The sequence below is a fragment of the Haemorhous mexicanus genome, chromosome 3, assembly GCF_027477595.1.
Source record: "Haemorhous mexicanus isolate bHaeMex1 chromosome 3, bHaeMex1.pri, whole genome shotgun sequence".
NCBI classification, from domain to species: Eukaryota; Metazoa; Chordata; class Aves; order Passeriformes; family Fringillidae; genus Haemorhous; species Haemorhous mexicanus.
In genome coordinates this window covers 19,095,254-19,114,186 of record NC_082343.1, presented here as the reverse complement: position 1 = coordinate 19,114,186, position 18,933 = coordinate 19,095,254, and the positions used below count along the sequence as shown (strand labels likewise).

Sequence of the window (18,933 nt, the reverse complement as noted above, 5' to 3'; positions counted from 1 at the left end):
AATTTTCTGTTTTACATTCTTTCAAATTTAAACTCCACTAGAGAATCTGCTGGTCCCACAAAGAGAATGAAGCTTTGACATTGCAATATATTTGATTTCTTGCAACAGCAGCTTTTCTGTTCAGCTGGGATGATGCTGAAACAAGATGTTCTAGATAAAAGGAACATGTCTATTGTTTGCAAATTGAATCAACCTGTTTTCCCTTTTACTCTTAAATACAAAGCTGGGAATTGCCAATGACACTATCCATACAACTGCTTTATTTTCTGGCACTATAGTCAAATTCTCCCTGCCCTTCCTCTCTTTATCTGCTTGCCACTCCCCACCCAGTTCTTTATAAGAACTATTCTGGAAGATTTCCAGAGGGCATAAAAAATTAAAATACAGACGCCAGAAGGCAAGGAATGTAATCATATGCAGATCATGTTCCCAAAGCATTCATAGCCAAGGGGTTTTTTGGGTTTTTTTCAGTTTGGTTTGGGGTTTCTTGGGTTCAGGGTTTTAGGGTTTTTTTTGTTTGCTTGTTTGTTTTTGTGGTTTTTTTTCTTTTTTTCTCCTCCAAATCCTGTGTAATATCTTAATTCACTTAAAAGTACCATATCATAAACATTTCCTGGTTTTAAATATTTCATTTCACAGAGTTCTATACAGGTATGTCTTCAAGTGTTTGTTCTCCTCTGATGTTTTTGGAAGCTGTTTGATTTATTTTACAATTAATATTTATAACCCATGTGGTATTCTTCACTCATTAATTCTGCACCCATATTTTGCATACCAAATTGTACAGAAGGGAAGCACTAACTTACATCAGTTTCTACAGATGGATAATTAACCCTAAACTAGTAATTTAAAAATCATATTTAAAAAACCCAAAGCCCATTTTCCTTCAGTTTTCTTGAAAGTGTCTATTGAGTTTCAGTACAGAAGAAGTTTTAAAAAGGTTCTGCATAATTGTGGAATTCCACTAGAAAAAAGGAAATTATGAAAGTTAAAGAATAAGACGATTCAGTGTGAAGATGATTCATCTGATCCTCTAAATGACTGCAAAATTTTCTAGAACTGCTAAAATAACACTGTTTCCTTCACTGACCTTCTCTGATATTGTTCAACCATTTCAACTGAAGCCGCCCAAATGATTCAGCTTGAGGCTGACACTCAAAAGTCAATCCAAATGTTTTAAATCTGGCAAAGGTACCAGCATTTAAGAAGAGGATCTCATACCAGTAAGTACTTGGCAATCTGAGCTAGAGGCATCCTTTTTTGCCAGAGCCATAACCACTGCCTTGGCCAGATGCAAACAGATGTTTCTGAGCAGTGGCTGCTCAGCTCTGCACTGTTGGCTGCACTTCAGTGCCAGGTAACACAGTCTCTATGTGTTACCTGGCACTGAAGAGCAGCACTCTGACTAGAGCAGCACTGATTGCACTTATGAGAAAAAAAACTTCCTTCCCTAACAGCAAAAATTAATGTCTCACCCAAGCTGGTGGGAGCTCTGTGCTCACCAATATTGAGGGTAAACCTGGGAATCATTAGAAAGCCTGATGTGCAATAGGAGCTGTGTGGTCTCTGGCGTGATCTTCTGTTTAAATAGAGCTACAAACCCTTCTTTCAGAATTTATTTGCCCTAACAAAGAGGAAAAAATTCACCAGACTGATGTATAGTATTTTTGTGACTACGCACAAATTTAGGAAATCCCTTCTGTGAAGGCTTCAACAAGAACATACATCTAAATGAGAAAGCTGTAAGTAGCAGTTTATAGGAAAATAAAAGCTCTCAAATGGTCTGCTGTAGCTTCCTAGCAGTCATCTGTTTTTAATCTTTACCATATTAAAATACTGAGCAGGAAATGTCATTACAATACATTTTAAATTGAACATGGAAGGAAATAAATGAAATTAATTTTTTATTTCCAGATTTCCTCTGTGAAAAATACTGCTTGGCGAGATTACATTGCATACATAAAAGGAACACTGAAAAATTAGCTTGACATTGGAATGAAAGGTGGAGAATAAAAAATATGCAGGAAAAGAATTTTGTCCACTAATTAAGAGTAGTGGATTGTAACAAGATTCCTGGAGACCAGCACTCCTTGCATAAATCTCTTGAACAAGCACTTTCAAGCAAGGGCATCTCGAGTTGATTTACCCTATCTGGATTCATTTTGGATCACTGCGCACCTGCTGAAGCAGCCCTACAGCAGAGTTCACAAGGGGAGCTGTCAGGAGTGACCTTTCAGTGCTGCTGGAAGCTCTCTCTTCTCCCCCAAAGCTGAGCAGAACCAGCTCTTGCAAGTGTTGTGCTCCTGATCTGGTCTCCTGTGGTTCCCTGAATGAATGCACTGATGTGATGCCCACGTGAAACCACCATGGGAAGTTTCAGCATTTAAAGAGTATAGTAAGAAAGTGATTCAAAGGGAGGCTGAATCGAAATCAGAACTCAGGAGGCCTCCCCAATGGCCTTGGTACACACCAATCCCCCCATCACAGATCATCATAGTTGACTGGGAATGATAATTTTTGACATGTAATTTAAAATATAGAACTGTCAGGGCAGAAGTTCCTGCCTCATGTTTTAAATTATCAAGAAAAAGAGCCTCTCTATGATTTCATCATACAAGCATGAAACAATGAGCACATGATTTTTCTTGGGTATTTTGATAGCAGCTGGGATGCTCACCTGTGTTAAGTGACAGTAAGATACAATTTTTCCTGCTTCACATACTTGAGTTTCATGCTCTTATCTTTCTAACTGAAGAACTGTAATTTTTCTCAAATCAGTTATATTGTTTGGATTAAGCCTAACAGGGCCCTTCTGATTTTTTAATGTGTTTTCCAAGCTATAAACAACAACAAACAGGCCTTCCAAAAATGGCTTACATACAGCTGATTGAGGATTAATCTTTCATGGTGAGCTAAATAAACAACAACAAAAAATTCTTCTTGTTTTGTCATTCCAAAATTGCAAAGGCATTTTTGAATTTTGGAACTTGAATTGTCAGCTAAAAAGAAGGATAATTAAATTATTTTTGTGCAGTTTGTCACTTTGTTGATGCTTTTGGCAAATTTTTGCACTTCCAGAATGTTTAGCATTTAGTTCAGTGACATAAGCATCACATATGAATTCCTATAATTGCTTTTAGCTAATTTCTACATATAGAGAGCTTCCTTAAAGGCTTGAAATAGAACAAAAATGTAGTTTTTTTAGGAGAAAGAAATGCAGACGATGTATTTGGACTCTCAAGACTTTCTAGGATGTTTCATTCAAGATGTGAAGATGGAGGAGGGTAGTTTATGCAGTTTTGGAAATGTATGGAGCAATCCCTTCAGTATCGTGTTTTAAATGTCTGGGTTGAAAATACAAGCACACTACAACACCGTCCACCCCAGCTCTAGTCACAGAGCCTTTTGGCTTGATAGGATCTAGCTGCTTCACAATGAATGGTTTTTATGCTCCTCATCAATAAACTAGCTCAGTGGTTTTTCAATTGTCAATCCTTCTTTAAGGTTAACTGCTAGGGGAGACAGTGAATACTCGAGTGTGAAGCACTGTGTGGCGCTGAGTAATGACTGCAGCTGGCACAGCCCAAACCAAGGGTTTCTGTGGGGTATTTTTAGCTGATCATGGAAATCTATCCATATGTGTAGGAGCTCTAACCATCTGCACAGGAAAGTGAGTTATGTAGCTTCCTCAGTGTTTTGATCAGAAAGGCAGCAGAGAGTTCGCATTTTAAAGGCAAAGCAATCATGAGGCGCTTTCCCTCTTGCATTGGGACACTGTGAGAGCAAACACTACTTGCACGAGCCGAGGGTGCAGTGAAGCACAGCAGGAACACATCAGAACCCACACAGGCTCTGCACAGCCAGTGGGAATATCACTGAGAATGGAACCGTGGCTACAGCCCTGAGTTAAAACCACAGAGAGCATGCAGGTCTTGCAAACCAGAAAGAGAAACAAACAGTAAGGCATTTACCTTCCACATCAAGGCACCTAGGTGGGCTATCTGACCAGATAAGGTTATACATGCACTCAAGGATCTCTGCCCCTTCTAGTTTATATCCAGGAAAGCACTGATAATACACCACTGTTCCTACGGGTAAAGAGGCCCCGAACTCAGAAATGTTAATGTAACTATGAGGAAGAACCAACGGCCTCAGGCAACCTGCAAATTAAGAAGAGGGAGGTTTCTTTTATTATCAAGTGCTTATCTCAGTAATCTTCACACATCTCAGTTACTATTTCTAAATTGAGGAGTGTGATATTTTTCATCCTCTCCAGTATAAATGGCATGTTTGCATGATCTCCCTCAGACAGATCTGCCTCATTATCCTGTTTCAAACCCTTTTGTTGTTTAGCCCACATGCTTTGCTAGCGTGGGCTTCACTCCCAACAAATCCAGGAAAGGTTTTCTGAAACTGACAGTATTTTGTTTAACAAACATTTATCATTTCAGCAGATGGCAATCTCTTTTTGAGGTAGAATCCTTAATAAATAAAGATTATCATTGACATAAATGGTGAGTTTTATTCCTTCTCCTAAAAAATGACAGGCACGTAAACCCTCTTACATATTAAAACTGCTCCTGTGACAAAGTGTGTGCAACTGTAAAAGATTTGCAGGCAGAATTAATGACTTTGAAATTCTAGACTGAGAAAGTCTAAAGGGACATGACTTCCTAGGAGCAGTTCCATGATAAACATTGAGCAAGGTCTCAGACTAGGTTATCAAAGAGTTAAGGTATCTGTTATCATCACAAATTGCAAATGCTGTCAGAATCAGAGACTATGTTCCAGTTCTACTTCTGGAATTACTCTTGAGGGATTTGTATCATGGCTGGTACTGAGCAGTGACAGTTAAATGGTCACCAACCAAAATTTGGGGCAACAAAGAGCAGTGAATTTAACAGATGGCATGTCTTTATAACATGTCATTCCTCGTGACCCTAGAAATTACCCTCTGGGTAATGCTTGATACTGTTTAATTTTTTAATTTGCAATAATGTGGAGAAAAGATAACTAGTAATCATGGAATGACAAATAATATTTTAGAATTATGTGACTAATGGAAGCTCCATTATGTCAGTCCATAAATGGGTCTCTTGCCACTACTAGGAATTTGTGTAGGACTCCCATAATTTTAAGCTAGAGGAGGAAACAAAAATCAGTCTGAGAACTTCTTGCAAGGTACTGGCATTTAAAAGAAAAAGCCTCAGCAGCATTTCAAGCAGCCATTTCCTTGCAACAGTCTTTTGAGGGAGAGGAACAAATCCAAAACAAAATAAAAGAAAAAGCCTGAAAGCTTTTTGCAGCATGTTGTACCACCAGAGCAACGATTTCAATAGCTGTTGAAGCAGCTGGTTATGTCCCTCTCAAATAAAGCTTCAAGCATCCTATCTGCTGGCTGCTGCTTCTACCCTGATCAAGAATGCCCCACACGCCCCACACTAATTCCTGCAAACTGAGCAGCCCATCAAGCAGGATGATATAAGCAGCCCCCAGTGGGACAGAAAGAGCAGACTGCCCAAGCAAGACCAAGCTTACTCTTCTCTGAACTGTATCAGGGAAAATTTGGTCTTCTTGGCTCAGAATTTTAATACTCATTATGTTCCTGGTCATGCAGGACAGAGATTTATTTGAATTTGTATGACAGCCAAGCATTTGTGAAAATTCCTAGGTCACCAAACACTGCTTGAAAAACTCCATTTTGACTTTTTTTTTGCTAAGTAACATCATTCCAGACCAGTAATTAATATTATTATCTCATGGCAAAAACAGAGGTTAGATTCTTATATACTCCACAATCCTTTCCTACTGCTCTGGCAGGGAAAAAAGGCATCTTAGTGTCATAAGACCCCCCTGCCTTCTGTAATGAAAGCGCCATAGAAATGTAACTGACAGCCTACCTAGAGCAAGTAGACAAGTGACTTTGATCTTACCAGTGCCTGACATGTCAAAAAGAAAATTCTGGAATTCTGCAGTAACTTTATGGAATTTGGCAAAATATGGCAGGGTCTTGAATCTGAATTGCCTATTCTCTGCCTACCCAGTAATCACAGCACTTTGGTCTTGTGCAATTGATTTCTTAACTTTTATTAGCACTGCTTTTATTTTGAAAAGCAGTTAATATTGACTATTGAGTAGGAGTAATTGACCGTTTCACAATATAAACACAGCAACAGAAGTAACAAGCCAAGGGGTATTTGGGGTACTGCTACTAACTCAGTAAATATTGCTCATTGAAAAGTTTGCTGCTGGATCTTTGGCAAATACAGCATCTGCAAATCAATCTTTTAAGCATTCATCTCCCCTTACTGCAAAAGTTTAAATGTACCTAAATTAGATGTGAGGTGCACCCCCACAGAAAGGGGTTGTACACTTCATACTGCTACACATGATGCCATCACTGACAAGACACCCCAAACTGGCGCCTGCTTTGCTATGGTTTTGCAAAATCTCCCCTTTGCTGTTAGGCCTGTTCAGATACAATATGTGCATCTAAAATGCTGAGCTAGCCTGGTAATATGTCTAAGTTTCTGCCCCAGTGGAGGGCAGGCTCTTGGGTGATAGTCTGATATGCTACTGCTCCTGAGAAGTGTCCAAGCTCCCTTGTCTGCCTGCCTTGACTCTGCAAATTGGTGTGACAGTGTAATTAAGTGCCTACAGAGAAGTGTTAGCTCTGTGAGGGGACAGATGGCTTTGAGGAAAGTTGGGACTAACCCAGTCTGCTCCCCAGTTAAAATCTCTTGCTGCTGTTCAGTGGGCCAAGCTTGTTACCAAGATGTGACTTGGTTAAAACAGAGCCAGAGGTACTCAGACATGCTTATTACAAATGTGAAGGGAACGGGAGCCCAGGGTTATTGAATTTCCATTCACTAAAGCTGGCTTACCCCCAGCCATTTCTCACAATCTAAGCCCAGCTGGGATCCCATGCTGTTGATATTTCTAGTTCTATGGCTAATGGCTTTTCTGGTCAAAATCATCCCTGTGCACACCCTGAATTTTCAGTCAATACATAATGGACTGTGAATCTAATCAACAGCTCTGCTGAAAACTCTGACAGAAGAACAGGTTTCCAGGTTCTCTCCTCTACCCTTGCCTTCTACACAAGGTAAAGGAAGATAAAAGTGCAGTTAGAAGCTTAAATATTTCCACAAATTAATTGGTGAAAAAATGCAAGACCCCCATCAGAACTTCTGACCTTGATTGTTTTTTACTTTTGGATGCAGTGTATCTGTGTCAGGTTTGAGATTTGCAAACAAAAAATCAGTATTTAAAGCAGTATTATAAGCATGGGAATCTTCGGGAAGCGACATCTTTCCTGCAGAGAGCAAAGGGGAAGAGAAATCAAAAAATCTTAGCAGCAGCACTACTCAAACACTGCACTGTGGAGCTTATCAGATCACTTACATTCTTACAACTGTAGGGAAAAATATTGGCAAACTATCACAAGATGCATGAGCTATAAAACAGGACGTGCTGAAGTACTAAACCTTGACATATGGGGAGATTATCCCATGTTCCATCGTCTTGGCATATGGAAACCATGTTGTCTAAGTCAGGGTAACGGATCTGGAATCCTTCATGACAGCTGATTATTAACTTATCGCCAGTCCTGTATGTCTTGTTATGAACCTCTGCATCTTCAACATGTGGAACAAGGCAATCTGTGACTTCATGAGAAAAAGAAATAGTAACTTAATTAAAAAACACAGCTAGCTGTTCAGTAATCAAGCTCTTAAACAGAAGTAAGCATTTAATATAAGTGCTTTGCTTCAACTGTTTGGAAAATACATGCATTTCAGTAAAAGTGCCTTTTCCATAGTAAACCATCATTTTATCAAGTCTATAGCATGGTAGGAGAAGCTGAGGTGCTACAATAATGGATCATTCCCCCCAGCCTTTTTAAAAATAACAAAATTAGGAACTGTTAGGAAGGCTGTGGTTGATTTTGGCCCTTCATTCATCATATGTGCAATTACACCCCAAAGTCTGACTATCCCAAGGTTCCATGCAAAGGCAGACTCAGACAGCACTAAGGACAGGATGAAAGAAAAGATAAAATACAGATATGGCATGAGGAACACAGAAAAACTGCAGTTTTGGCAGAGAGATGAAAATCAGGTACATTTAAAAGGGTTTATCCAGTTCCATTCCACGGAGTTCATTATGATAATGCCTTCACTTTAATTTCCATGATTATGTTTTAAACCAGACAGTTTTGTGTGCCTGCCTTCATATTCCTTTAGAGGACATGATTTTTAGGGTCCTGAGCAGCATCTCGAGTGCTTGTAGAACATTCTCAAGAAGGGACTGCAAACCTGAAGTGATATACAGGGATGGGCCCGCGTCTGTGACGCATGCATCAGACAGTCACAGATCTCACTCTAGGTACTAGTGCCAAAGACACCAAAATACAGAATGAAACACAGAACACTTAAAGATGTACAAAGTGGAAAGGAGAAGCAGGGGGAAAATCCCCTAGTAATACTCAATAATTGAGGAAAAAGCCAAGAGGGTCTGCGGGAATTATCTGGGTGACTCAAAGTTCATCCTCATCACAAAGGCAAAGTGAGATTAAACAAGATGAAACAGAAGACAGGGAAAGATTAAATATTGGGAGAAAAATTTTGCTTGTCTGCCAGCAGTCAATTCATGACAGAGATGGTAATAAAAGTTTCAAGGCATCAAAACCCAAGAAGTATTTCAAACACAAGAAAGACAGAAAAAATATTATATGCCTGTGTTACTCTTTTTATTCCCCCAACACCTCTACCATGAGAGACAATTATATTAACTTAGGAATACTGTATTTATTAAGAAAAAAAAAATCCCTAGAGACTTGCATAGAAGAGAAAATTTCTACCATTTTCATGGGTAATTCTTGCTAAAGACAAAGAGGCAAAGCTAAACTTGTATGTAGCAATCAATTGTTAGTATGCACTAAGCAAAGCGATAGTGACAGCTTGTTTGTTTCGAAGCACAAGTAGAAGGAAGATAAACTGTCATTTAGCACAGGACTCACAAACTACTAAGAGCAATGTATTTCATAATGTTTTTATTCAGTTAGGCAAACTGAGATTCCATCACTAAATTTTGCTAACATGAAGGGGGACAGTGTTCCTCCCCCAGTTAAAACATACTTTGCACCTTCCCATCACAGGGATGTTTCTAAAATACATTGTACTTAGCTAATTTTTTGGTATGGGGCCTGAGCACATTATTAGTTAACAATTCTTCCATTTCTCTTATTACTTTTTAGCTTCTTGGCAGCTGCTGTAGGTGCCTCCTGCTGCTGGTAGCAGGGAAGGCTGGCAGCCTGCCAGGCAGGGTGAGAAACAGCAGCAAGAAGTTTTCTTGGAATTTATTTATTTATAAATGCACAAGTCTGGGAGGATCCATGGCCTAACTGGAGGTTGTAAAATACACTGGCGAAGGTGCAAACATTACTTTCAAAGCTAGAACAGTTTTCTCTCTCCCTATAAAGTTAATCAGCAGAGACGACAGCAGAGGATGCCTCAGAAGAAATGCCTTGCGCTAAGCCATAAATGCTGTCATGAAGAGGCTGTCCCGCGCACCCCACAAGGATGAGATAGATGGAGAACCTGCTTGGCAGCCACGCAGCAGGAGACTGGAGATGGATGCCAGAAGATAACATCAGTGAAGAGCTTCCTCTCTTTCTACGTCTTTCTGTTGCTATACAAATAAAGGTGGTGTGTGTACACACAGCACAGTAAAACATGAGATTTCTCTTTCAAAGTGCAAGAAATGGATTCTGTAACAATGATCTATCACAGCGACTCCATCTCTGTTATTCCGAGGAACAGCTGTAGATGGGATCACTTTATTCGGGTAGAGGTTGGCAGAGAACAGAGATAAGTTGCTCACTGCACGTCCTCTACCTGCCACTTTGATAACAGGCTTATTACAAGCCCCAGCTAAACACCAGACCAATGGACCACAATATTATAGCTCTTTTTCCTGATGCCTTGCAAGCAAATGCTTTCCCACTGGCTGAATTCATATTTAGTACTTAGGCATAAACTGCAGTAGCCACCTCTCCACAAACAACTGCATTAGCTGGCACAAATTCTGCTTGGAAAAGCTAGAAGGAAGTGACTGAATTTTAAAATGTCCTGTCCTAAACTACTTTATTCTACTACTTTATTCTAAGTCCTTGTCAGCAAATCCGTGGAAGCCGATAAACCATTTAAGGGAATATACGGTCTTTAACCAGCATCGAGCAGCAAAGGCTATGACTTACACTCCTTTCTGGCAGTTTTACATGATCTGCTTATATCTACTGAGTGAGTATTAAAATGGGCCAGCCAAAAGGACACAATTCTTATATTGCAGGGGCAGAAAGAGGTGGGGTCGAACCAACAGGCTCAACAGGCTGATAGGCACAAGGGCTCACCTTGCCCTAACTTTCATGAAGATTTGTACATTAGGAACTCTTGGCTTTAGCAAACCAAGTGTGTCCCCTTATCACAGAAGATTGGTCTGAAGAATAAAATTTGTTAAACAATATAGTTAAGAGTGTTCTGCTCAGGTGCAAACCATGCAGAACCTCTCAGAACTTACTTCCACCCCATGGGGAAGGAAGATCACCCTACCTCCTCCCAAGAGCACTTAGACCACAACAGCAACCGAGAAGGAAGGCATGACCTAGACAGCATGGAGGTAGCTGCACCATCCATGGGTACCAGCTGGCCTGGGATGGCTTGTATTTATTGAAGATGAGCCTTTACCATTCAAAAATTATCCCTGGTCCATGCTAATCCACGAAGGTGCTTGTAGGATTTACTTGGGAGTACTGTCCTGCTGGATATTGGCCCAAACCATGTCAAGGACCTTTACAACACTGTAAGAGTGTGTACAATTGAAGAATTGTGTCCCAGTCCCTGCTCTGGCACTGTTTTGTTTGCTACCTGTATGTAAATTCAAATGCAGAGGTCTGGTCATCCTGTGTATCTCAGTGTTGACAAGTCTCTGAATTAGCCTTGACTACATCAAGTCACACCACTGGCAGGCTGGAACAGAGAGAAACAGGGAGGAAGGATGAAAGGAATATCATGAATAATTGGTTTGATGCAGGGACAGCTCATCTACACTCTGTTCTCTTAAAAGTAAGCATTTAAGAGCAATATTGTCCCTTGTTTTTTTTACTAGTGTTAAATCCATAGTACTGTGTTATTAGGATTGTTCTGTGGATGGCAAACACAGTATTTTGGTGCATATTAAATAACCATTTCTTTTTATTGTCTTTGCTGGTATTTCAAAAGTGCAGAGAGATTTTACCTAAGATCTGTGGTCATTGAGCTGTGGCCTGGTTACAAATATCACGGAGTGCTCATAACCAGGGTTAAGAATTAGCAAACACTGGGAAAGACAGATAAGAGATGGAAAAATAAAAATACTTCAGTCATCTCATAGACTCAGGGACAAAGGCAAAGCAAATGGAGGGCTAAATGTCCTACAGGAAAGCTGCAGCCAAGCCATGTACTAGTCCACTACTTTCACTGCAGGTTTATCATCCTTGTCAGTGGGAGAATGAGGCACTGAGACCATCTCCAAGGTGTCTGCCTGCAGAAGCACAGGGAGAGGAGGGCACAGCTCTTTGCTTCGTTGCCATCTCCATGCAGACTGTAAATTTAGATTCAATCTCATAGGAAAGAGCTAGCATTTGTTCCAAGCAGCGCAACAGCCTCAGCAGCCACATTATCACAGTGGGAGAAAATTAGATTAAAGTGTGAACAACGTGGCATACTGCTCTTAAACAGTAAATACAAAATTCCTACCTCAGAGGTTTGGTATTTATGTGCATAACCGTATTAGAGCTGATGAAAGGTACAGTCACATCATGCTGTGGATCAACATAAGAACATAACTCTAAGCATACAGATTTTTGACAGGGCATTTATTGGGCACCAAGTCGTGCAATTTCATTCTTGTCCTAACATTTAGAATCTCCTGCCTCTTAACAAGGAATGAAAGACCTATAAAATCAAATAGATAGGGTGAAGAGCTCCAAGCAAACATATTAGATCTAAAATCAATTACATTCTGGAACAGGTTGCTTTGCTTCCTTTGGTAAATAGCATCCATTTGTGATTAGAAATTGTGCTAGTAAAGACATAACAACAATTAAACATACTAACATATAGACATAAAATTATCCTTTTCTAAATCCAAACTCCTGAGATTAAATGAACTCCAAAGTACAGAGTGTTTCACTGCTCAGCTGGCACTGCCTGACATTTAAATATGCTGGGATGAGAGGCGTGTAGAGCATACCATAGCCCAGGGAGCAGCCAGCCCCTGCCATAAATGGTAAATGCAGCATAAAGTTTATTTCACCTTGTGATAGGTAATGATGAATTGGAAAACATCAACTTCTCCCTTCTCCAGCAGTTGCTAGAAATTTCAAATTTCTTTCTATATATCATTACAGAATTTCTGCAATGAAGACTTTTATGTATGTCATTAGACAGCTGAGAATCACAAACCCTGTTGTAATTCTCTCTTAACTCATCTCCAGATGTGCCATGTTCCTACACTGTCTGCCTCCCTGCCATGGCCCTCTCTCAATATTCTGCTCCCAGTGTACAAAAGGATCAGTCTAAAAATCACTTAAGCCAATGCCTAGGCCTCACAGACTGCCACTAAGCCTTTGCTTAGTATTTCTTCTGAATCAGTGCTGCTATTGTGCCTTGGAAAGAAGAATTAATACTGCCTGAGGTATTATAATAATGTTAATCAGGGAAGTACTTAAGCACTTGATTCACTGAATCCTAAATCAGGGTCCTACTCTTTGGTCCAAGTAATAAGAAGCATTTTTGCATCTGCCTATTTTGAGCACAGAACTTTAACAAGACTAATCACATAATTACAGTTATGCTGCAGCTTAAGTGCTTTGCTTGATCAGAGCATTGGCTAGCAATCATTTTTAAGTGTTCTATGCTGGAAAGTAATTATTATCGCTAAAGCAACTGTTGCCACATCATCTATCACATTCTCATCTTCCAATTTCTTTTTTGAAAACACCTGGCTCGAGTGTTGATCACACTGACATTAGTGGCAGTTTTGTTGCTGATGGCATTGTGATCAGAAACTTCTTCCACAGATTTCCACTGGGCTGGAGGGAAGAGGTTTGAATATTTAATGAAAAACATTAATGCTTATTTTAACAACTGCAGTGGATGATACAGGCAACATTTCGAAGATGCACATCAACATTCCTAGCTCCCTGCTGTGCTTAAGGAAACAGAATTTCCAAGCATTAAAGCTTTTTCTGGTAGTTCCAATAGCCAGTTTAGACACAGGCTGCTGTCATGCTATATGTATTTTTTCTTAAATAACCATGAGATGAGAGACAAGATCATTTATGAAAAGTTGCTGTCACAGAAGAGGGCACAATTTTCATACATAGTAATTTTTAAAGGCATCAGGTTATTTCTTTGAAGCTGACCCATGTGGCCATATGATGAGGTGCTGTTGGCACCCCTTTGCCTTTATTTCTAGACATCAGCTGTCACCTGCTAGGACAGCTCAAGACTGTGTCCCTCATGGCTCTGTAGCCCATGGCCTCACATTTGTCCAGGAGAACATATTTAACCAAAATTTCTCCTGCCAACAGGCCAGCTGCCTGAAAGCCCATGCACTCCTGACCAGCTGCCTCTGGCTACTCTCTCCAACATCTCATGCATCACTTTCACACTGGCCACTGTTTAGGGCTGTTCCCTTCACATGCACTTCCTGAATGTGGTCTTCTCAGGCTGTGCTTCTCCCTGTCACGTCACATCCCTGTCCTGGCACAGGATTCTCACACCTAGCCCCCCAGGATCACAAACGAGTAGCTGCAGTTTTTATAAAGGCTAAGCGATGCATGATCCTATGCAGTAAGTGTGTTTGTGAGCCACATAAGTCTTCAACTACCTCTGAATAGGTCCATGTATTTATTTTAAATGGTTAAAGGTAACCTGAACTAGAATTTATCTTGCTCCACCATGAAGACAATGAGGCAATGGCTAATGTCTTCAGTGGAGAAGTCACAACACTAAAATGTAAACACTTTATTTAACCAACACTTTTCATGTCTGTTGACTTTAATAGCTCTGTTGACCAAAAATAAATCAACAACAAGAACAGGTCATATCTTTAATATAATTGGTGAAATAAATAATTTGTGCTGCTTGGGTGTACTTTGGCCAAAATTTACAGTTATGAAATTCAAATCAACCCTGACTCTAAGACCTAGAAGAAGAAAGCAATGTTACATCCTAAGTATTTAAAACCAAATACAATTTCAGATATGCAATAAAAATAAATTGGTTTATGCCATAATAGTCTGAATTATCTCAGAGTAAACTTCTACCTTGGCTTTAAACTTTTGCAGCCTCTGTGTATTCGATTTTGCTACTTGACTCATGCACACATCACCAAATACTATTGTTTAAAATTCCTGATTAGCAGGAACAGTAGCATTGGAAATTGATTGTATTTTCGTAGTAAAATATTGCAGAAAGGAATATTAAGTGGGCAGCTTTAATAAATAGTTACAGTTAACTTACAATGGAGGTTGTTTTTCCTCTCTGCATCAATTTGCAGCTAGTTAAAAAGGGAGATTAAATTCTGTTTTCACATTTCTTTATGTTCCTTTCAACACACACAGCCTCTCATGGTACAAATTTAACTGACAGAGGAGGATTATGGATGGAAAATTAAAGTATGTATCCAACAAGTATGTATCCAACAAGACACAGTGAAATGGACTCAAGATTGTTGTGTTTTGTCCAGAGACACACAGACATGGTACATGGACAAGTGAGAAGAACTGATGTGGTGAACAGCTTGAAGAAAACTGACTTACCTTCTTGTAGGCACACAGGTTTATCACTGGGTTTCCAGCTTAGGGAGCCATTAAAGTGTCTCACACAAAGTTTTTTGGAAGTACCATTGAGCCTGTATCCTTCTTGGCAATGGAACCGGACCACCACGCTTTCAAAGAAAACACCTGCACTGGGTATCTTGTAGCCATTTTCAGGAGCCCCAGGATCAGCGCACGCTTGCAGGTCATCAAACCCTGTGTCAGACAAAGATACAATCCAACTGTGCTCATTTACTTCTCATGCTTTTTCTATCTTTATCCATTATCTTCACGAGGACCTTGTACCTTCCATATTGACCACTAGCAACCCTGCCTGGGTACCAGGTACTTAAGGGTTGGGAGAGGACCCTACCCCGGCTGAAATGCTCAGGTGACAGAAGTACTCCTGTCTTTTCATGCAGCTACTTGCTGCATGAAGCAAAAGTCAACAACACTCCTTGGTAGCTGCTCTGGGTAGAAAAAAAAGCACTTGACCCAGCCGACCAGTGGGGTTTGCTCAGTAATGTGTCTGTAATTACTTCTGGGGACTATGGAAGTTTGGAGGCCTCGTGCAGTCACTGGTAAGAATAATAATGTGTCAGAAGCAGAGAGGAAGAGGAAATAAAGGGGCATGAAACTTAACTGCCATCCAAAGGCACAGTAATTGAAATAGGAGAATTGCTAAGTACAGTGAGATTTCAAGATGGGAGGGAGATCTGCCACAGGGGAAAGGGACACTGTGACATTGGATGAATGCGACCCTCTTATCTCTCTGGCTTGGTGGCCCTACCACACTTTCCAACACTGTTATGGGAGTGCTGTATTACTCCATTGACACCAGAAGGGAATTTGTAAAGTCCTTTACCTCTTCAAAATTAACTGTAAAATAACAAACTAAACCCCAACAGTTGCAATCAATAAATGTGACTGTTTATCACTTTATCAAAATAATTTCAATGCCATTTGCATAAGTGGAAGCTTTTTTTACTGCAAAGCAGCAAAGATTTAGTGCAGCAGCGAGCAAGGGCTTCATACAGAAAGAGCAAATAGCCTTGGAACAGGAACAGCAGTGGGGCAATTAATGCTGGCAGGAGGGATGCCTGGAAAATGCAAAAATCATTGGATGGTAGTTTTAATGTTTTGATTTTAAAAGAATTGCATCAAAGAGCCTCAGCTACTTCCTGCATTATAAGAATCAGATGCCTCCACGGTGCAGTCAGAGACAAGGAAGATATTACGGTAAAGGACTTTTTGAAATAAATCTCCATTTCCCAAGGCTAAATCGTTCCCTCTGCCAAGGGCTCATTGTGAAATTGTGGCAGCTAAATGCAGAGCACTGAAGGTGATGAAGGGCTCTTGCATTTGAGCTCTGAATGTCTCTGCTCAGTCCCCTGGCTGACAGCTGCTGGTGAAGAAGCAGGAGGCCTACACATTCACTTGTGTCCTACGTCCCATCACTTGCTCCCGTCCTGTGAGCAGAGGCAGGACACACTGTGGAGTCACCAGGGTGGATTGCATATTCCTGATTTCCAGGTCCTATGCTGAACTCCCCAACCAGGCTACAATTCCAAGGAGGTGACGTGATAGACAGAACCCAGCCCGAATACCATGACAAACAGCTACCCTGTGCCCCTCTGCAGTGCTCCAACACCCATGGATCTCCCTCTCCACTTCCCCAGTATCCCCTCTCCTGGCTGAAACAGCACAAGAACAGCAGAGCAGCTGCTCCTGTGCAGCTGCTCCTGTGCACTCCTCCATCCAGTGCAGTTCATCCTGGGAACTGAAGCATCACTGCAGTGACCAAGTCAAACACATCCTTGAATTCCACCCACACCTGCTCATCTGCCACAGCTCACGTCCTCCAGTGCAAATCATCCCAGACTGTCATTTACCAATGGGATGAACAAGGAGAAGCACAGTCATTATGATAATGGGATTACACGCTATAGGCAATACTTATTAACAGAGAAAGGCTGTCCATTTTTACTGGAGATTAAAAAGAAGCTTCTTATGCTCCAGACAGCAAGCCGACGTCCTTTAATAATGTCACTGAAGATCTTAATTATTTCCCATTAAACCAAGGGATAACATGACATTTAGATAAATTTTGTTACTTCCGTAATCTCGGAATTTGCAGTCAGGCAAGGAATACTGTAACTCATCTTGAGATATGTGTCCTTTCTCACTAGTTGCATTAAGGAAAAGTACACTGCTGCCTACTACTTTGCCTTTGCAACAACACAGGAAAAGGAAAGGTGCTGAGATCACACATAATTTGCCTAGTAAAAAAAAATGAGCCAAGCTCATTTGTCAATTTTCATAAAGTCAAATACGCAAAGTTAGAGATTTTTGTTCTTGTCAGCACAAAACTGGACATGGAAGGCAAGAATGTTTTCTTCCCTGGAGCAGGCTAATTCTGTGACCCTACTGCCACTTTTCTGGTGACCCTTCACAAGCAAAGATTTCCATTCTTCCTTGGAATCCTTTTGCAGTGTGTTGGTCTCAGGTTTTTTTTCTCAAGAGCAGTTAGCAAGCAGACAAATCTATCCCCAAGGAGAATTCCCAAGTAGAAACTGGAACACAAATGGGAAAATTGAATTATGCACCCTCTGGTTTCTACAAAGCCAGTAGCCAGCTGTTACTCAGTTACTGCATAAGAGATGACACACAGACTCAGCAGAGGATCACCGCTTCCTGGCTTGTTCCTGAAGCAAGGAAGAAGGAAAAAGCCTCAGGAAAGAGCCAGTTAGGAAGATGACACATACAATACAGTAGCATCTCACGGTAAAGCCATGAAGGCAAAGCAAACAAATCTCTAACCCCATCTTAGCTCCATAGATAGCAACAGTAGACACAGCCCAAATCAAAGTCCTGCTGGAAACAGTGGAAGGCACCTGGATGTCAAGCTTTATGAAAGTGTAGATGATCCAGGCACAAAGCAGAGAAGCCAGGGCTGTGCTGGGGCTGGGAAGGAGGAGGTATGAGGAAGGTGCGGGCAGGCTGCCCCTGTGCTGAGGATCTCCCAGTGCACAACAGGCACTGCAGGTGTTCCAAAGGTGCAATTGCAACCATCCAGAGAAGCCAGGAACTGCTCTGATTTTCACCAGAGCCGCTCCTCTCTTGCACAAGAGCTGTGGTGAAGTTTCAACAGCTTATTTAGCAGACAGCTAAGTCCATCAGTCTTTTCCAATTTAAGTATAAACTTTCTAGTGCAGTATTCAAGAACAATAATGCTCAAACATCCCTGAGAATTGCCATCTTCCATTTCTTCTTGATAATAACAGAATTAGACCCTTTACATAATAATCCTTTCCATACAATCTCATCTAGTAAAACTCCACCCTATCAAATTTTAAATATATGTCTTCAATGAGATACAGCTTGGTAATTTTTTTCCCTCACAATCTTTGTTTTCTTTCTCAAATCTATGCATTTAAGAGCAACTGCTCCAAGCTGTGACACAGTAATTTTCTAAAGGTAGGAGTAATCCTACATTATAGATGAGATGCTATAGCCATCTTATGCTCCAATCCCTTTAGAACCTGATGAAAAAAGCCAAAAATCTTCTCAGCCAGAGCCATCATATAAGTCTTTGGAAGAGAAAGCCAATCTTTTGGCTATAATAAAAAGCTGCTATCCATCAGGAAAAAGGTATATTAGATAAGATAGAAAGTAACTTAGAACTACAATGGATTCTGTTTCTTGACAGACCCTTCAATGAGTCTTTGGGGAAAAGATTACTGGACTTTTTCTCATGGTTAAAAGGAGGGAAAGGGAAATCATCATCACTACCTACTAGTAAAAATTATACAACACACTTGTTAAATTAAGGAGTAAACTTTCATGTTGCCTATATCGTAAAAATTTAGCAAGGCCAGCAGCCATCATAATCAATACTATATCATTAGCAGCAACTTTATGGGATGCTATTGCAGGCCTTTAAATCCCTAAAGTAAAGACTGCACAATTACTGCTGGAACTGACTTTTTCAGTAATCAAAACAGGTTAATATTTGGTCCAAGTTGCAGACTTTCTGTATCACATTACCTTTAAAGGATATTGTGTAAAAT

General features: G+C 40.4%; 1 protein-coding gene across 3 annotated transcripts in view; it reads right to left on the bottom strand.

Moving 5' to 3' along the window:
* The window catches only part of SUSD4 (sushi domain containing 4), a 72,893-nt gene that overhangs the window by 16,363 nt on the left and 37,597 nt on the right, over window positions 1-18,933 (bottom strand). The window contains exons 2-6 of one of the 3 annotated variants that reach the window (XM_059840980.1): window positions 14,867-15,079; window positions 10,926-11,027; window positions 7,488-7,667; window positions 7,196-7,315; window positions 3,972-4,160 (exon numbers count right to left, since the gene is read on the bottom strand). In XM_059840980.1, the coding sequence (XP_059696963.1) occupies window positions 3,972-4,160; window positions 7,196-7,315; window positions 7,488-7,667; window positions 10,926-10,959 (523 nt within the window). In that variant the 5' untranslated portion in view covers window positions 10,960-11,027; window positions 14,867-15,079. The remainder of the gene's footprint in view (window positions 1-3,971; window positions 4,161-7,195; window positions 7,316-7,487; window positions 7,668-10,925; window positions 11,028-14,866; window positions 15,080-18,933) is intronic. The other 2 variants (XM_059840978.1, XM_059840979.1) reach the window with 2 other exon arrangements.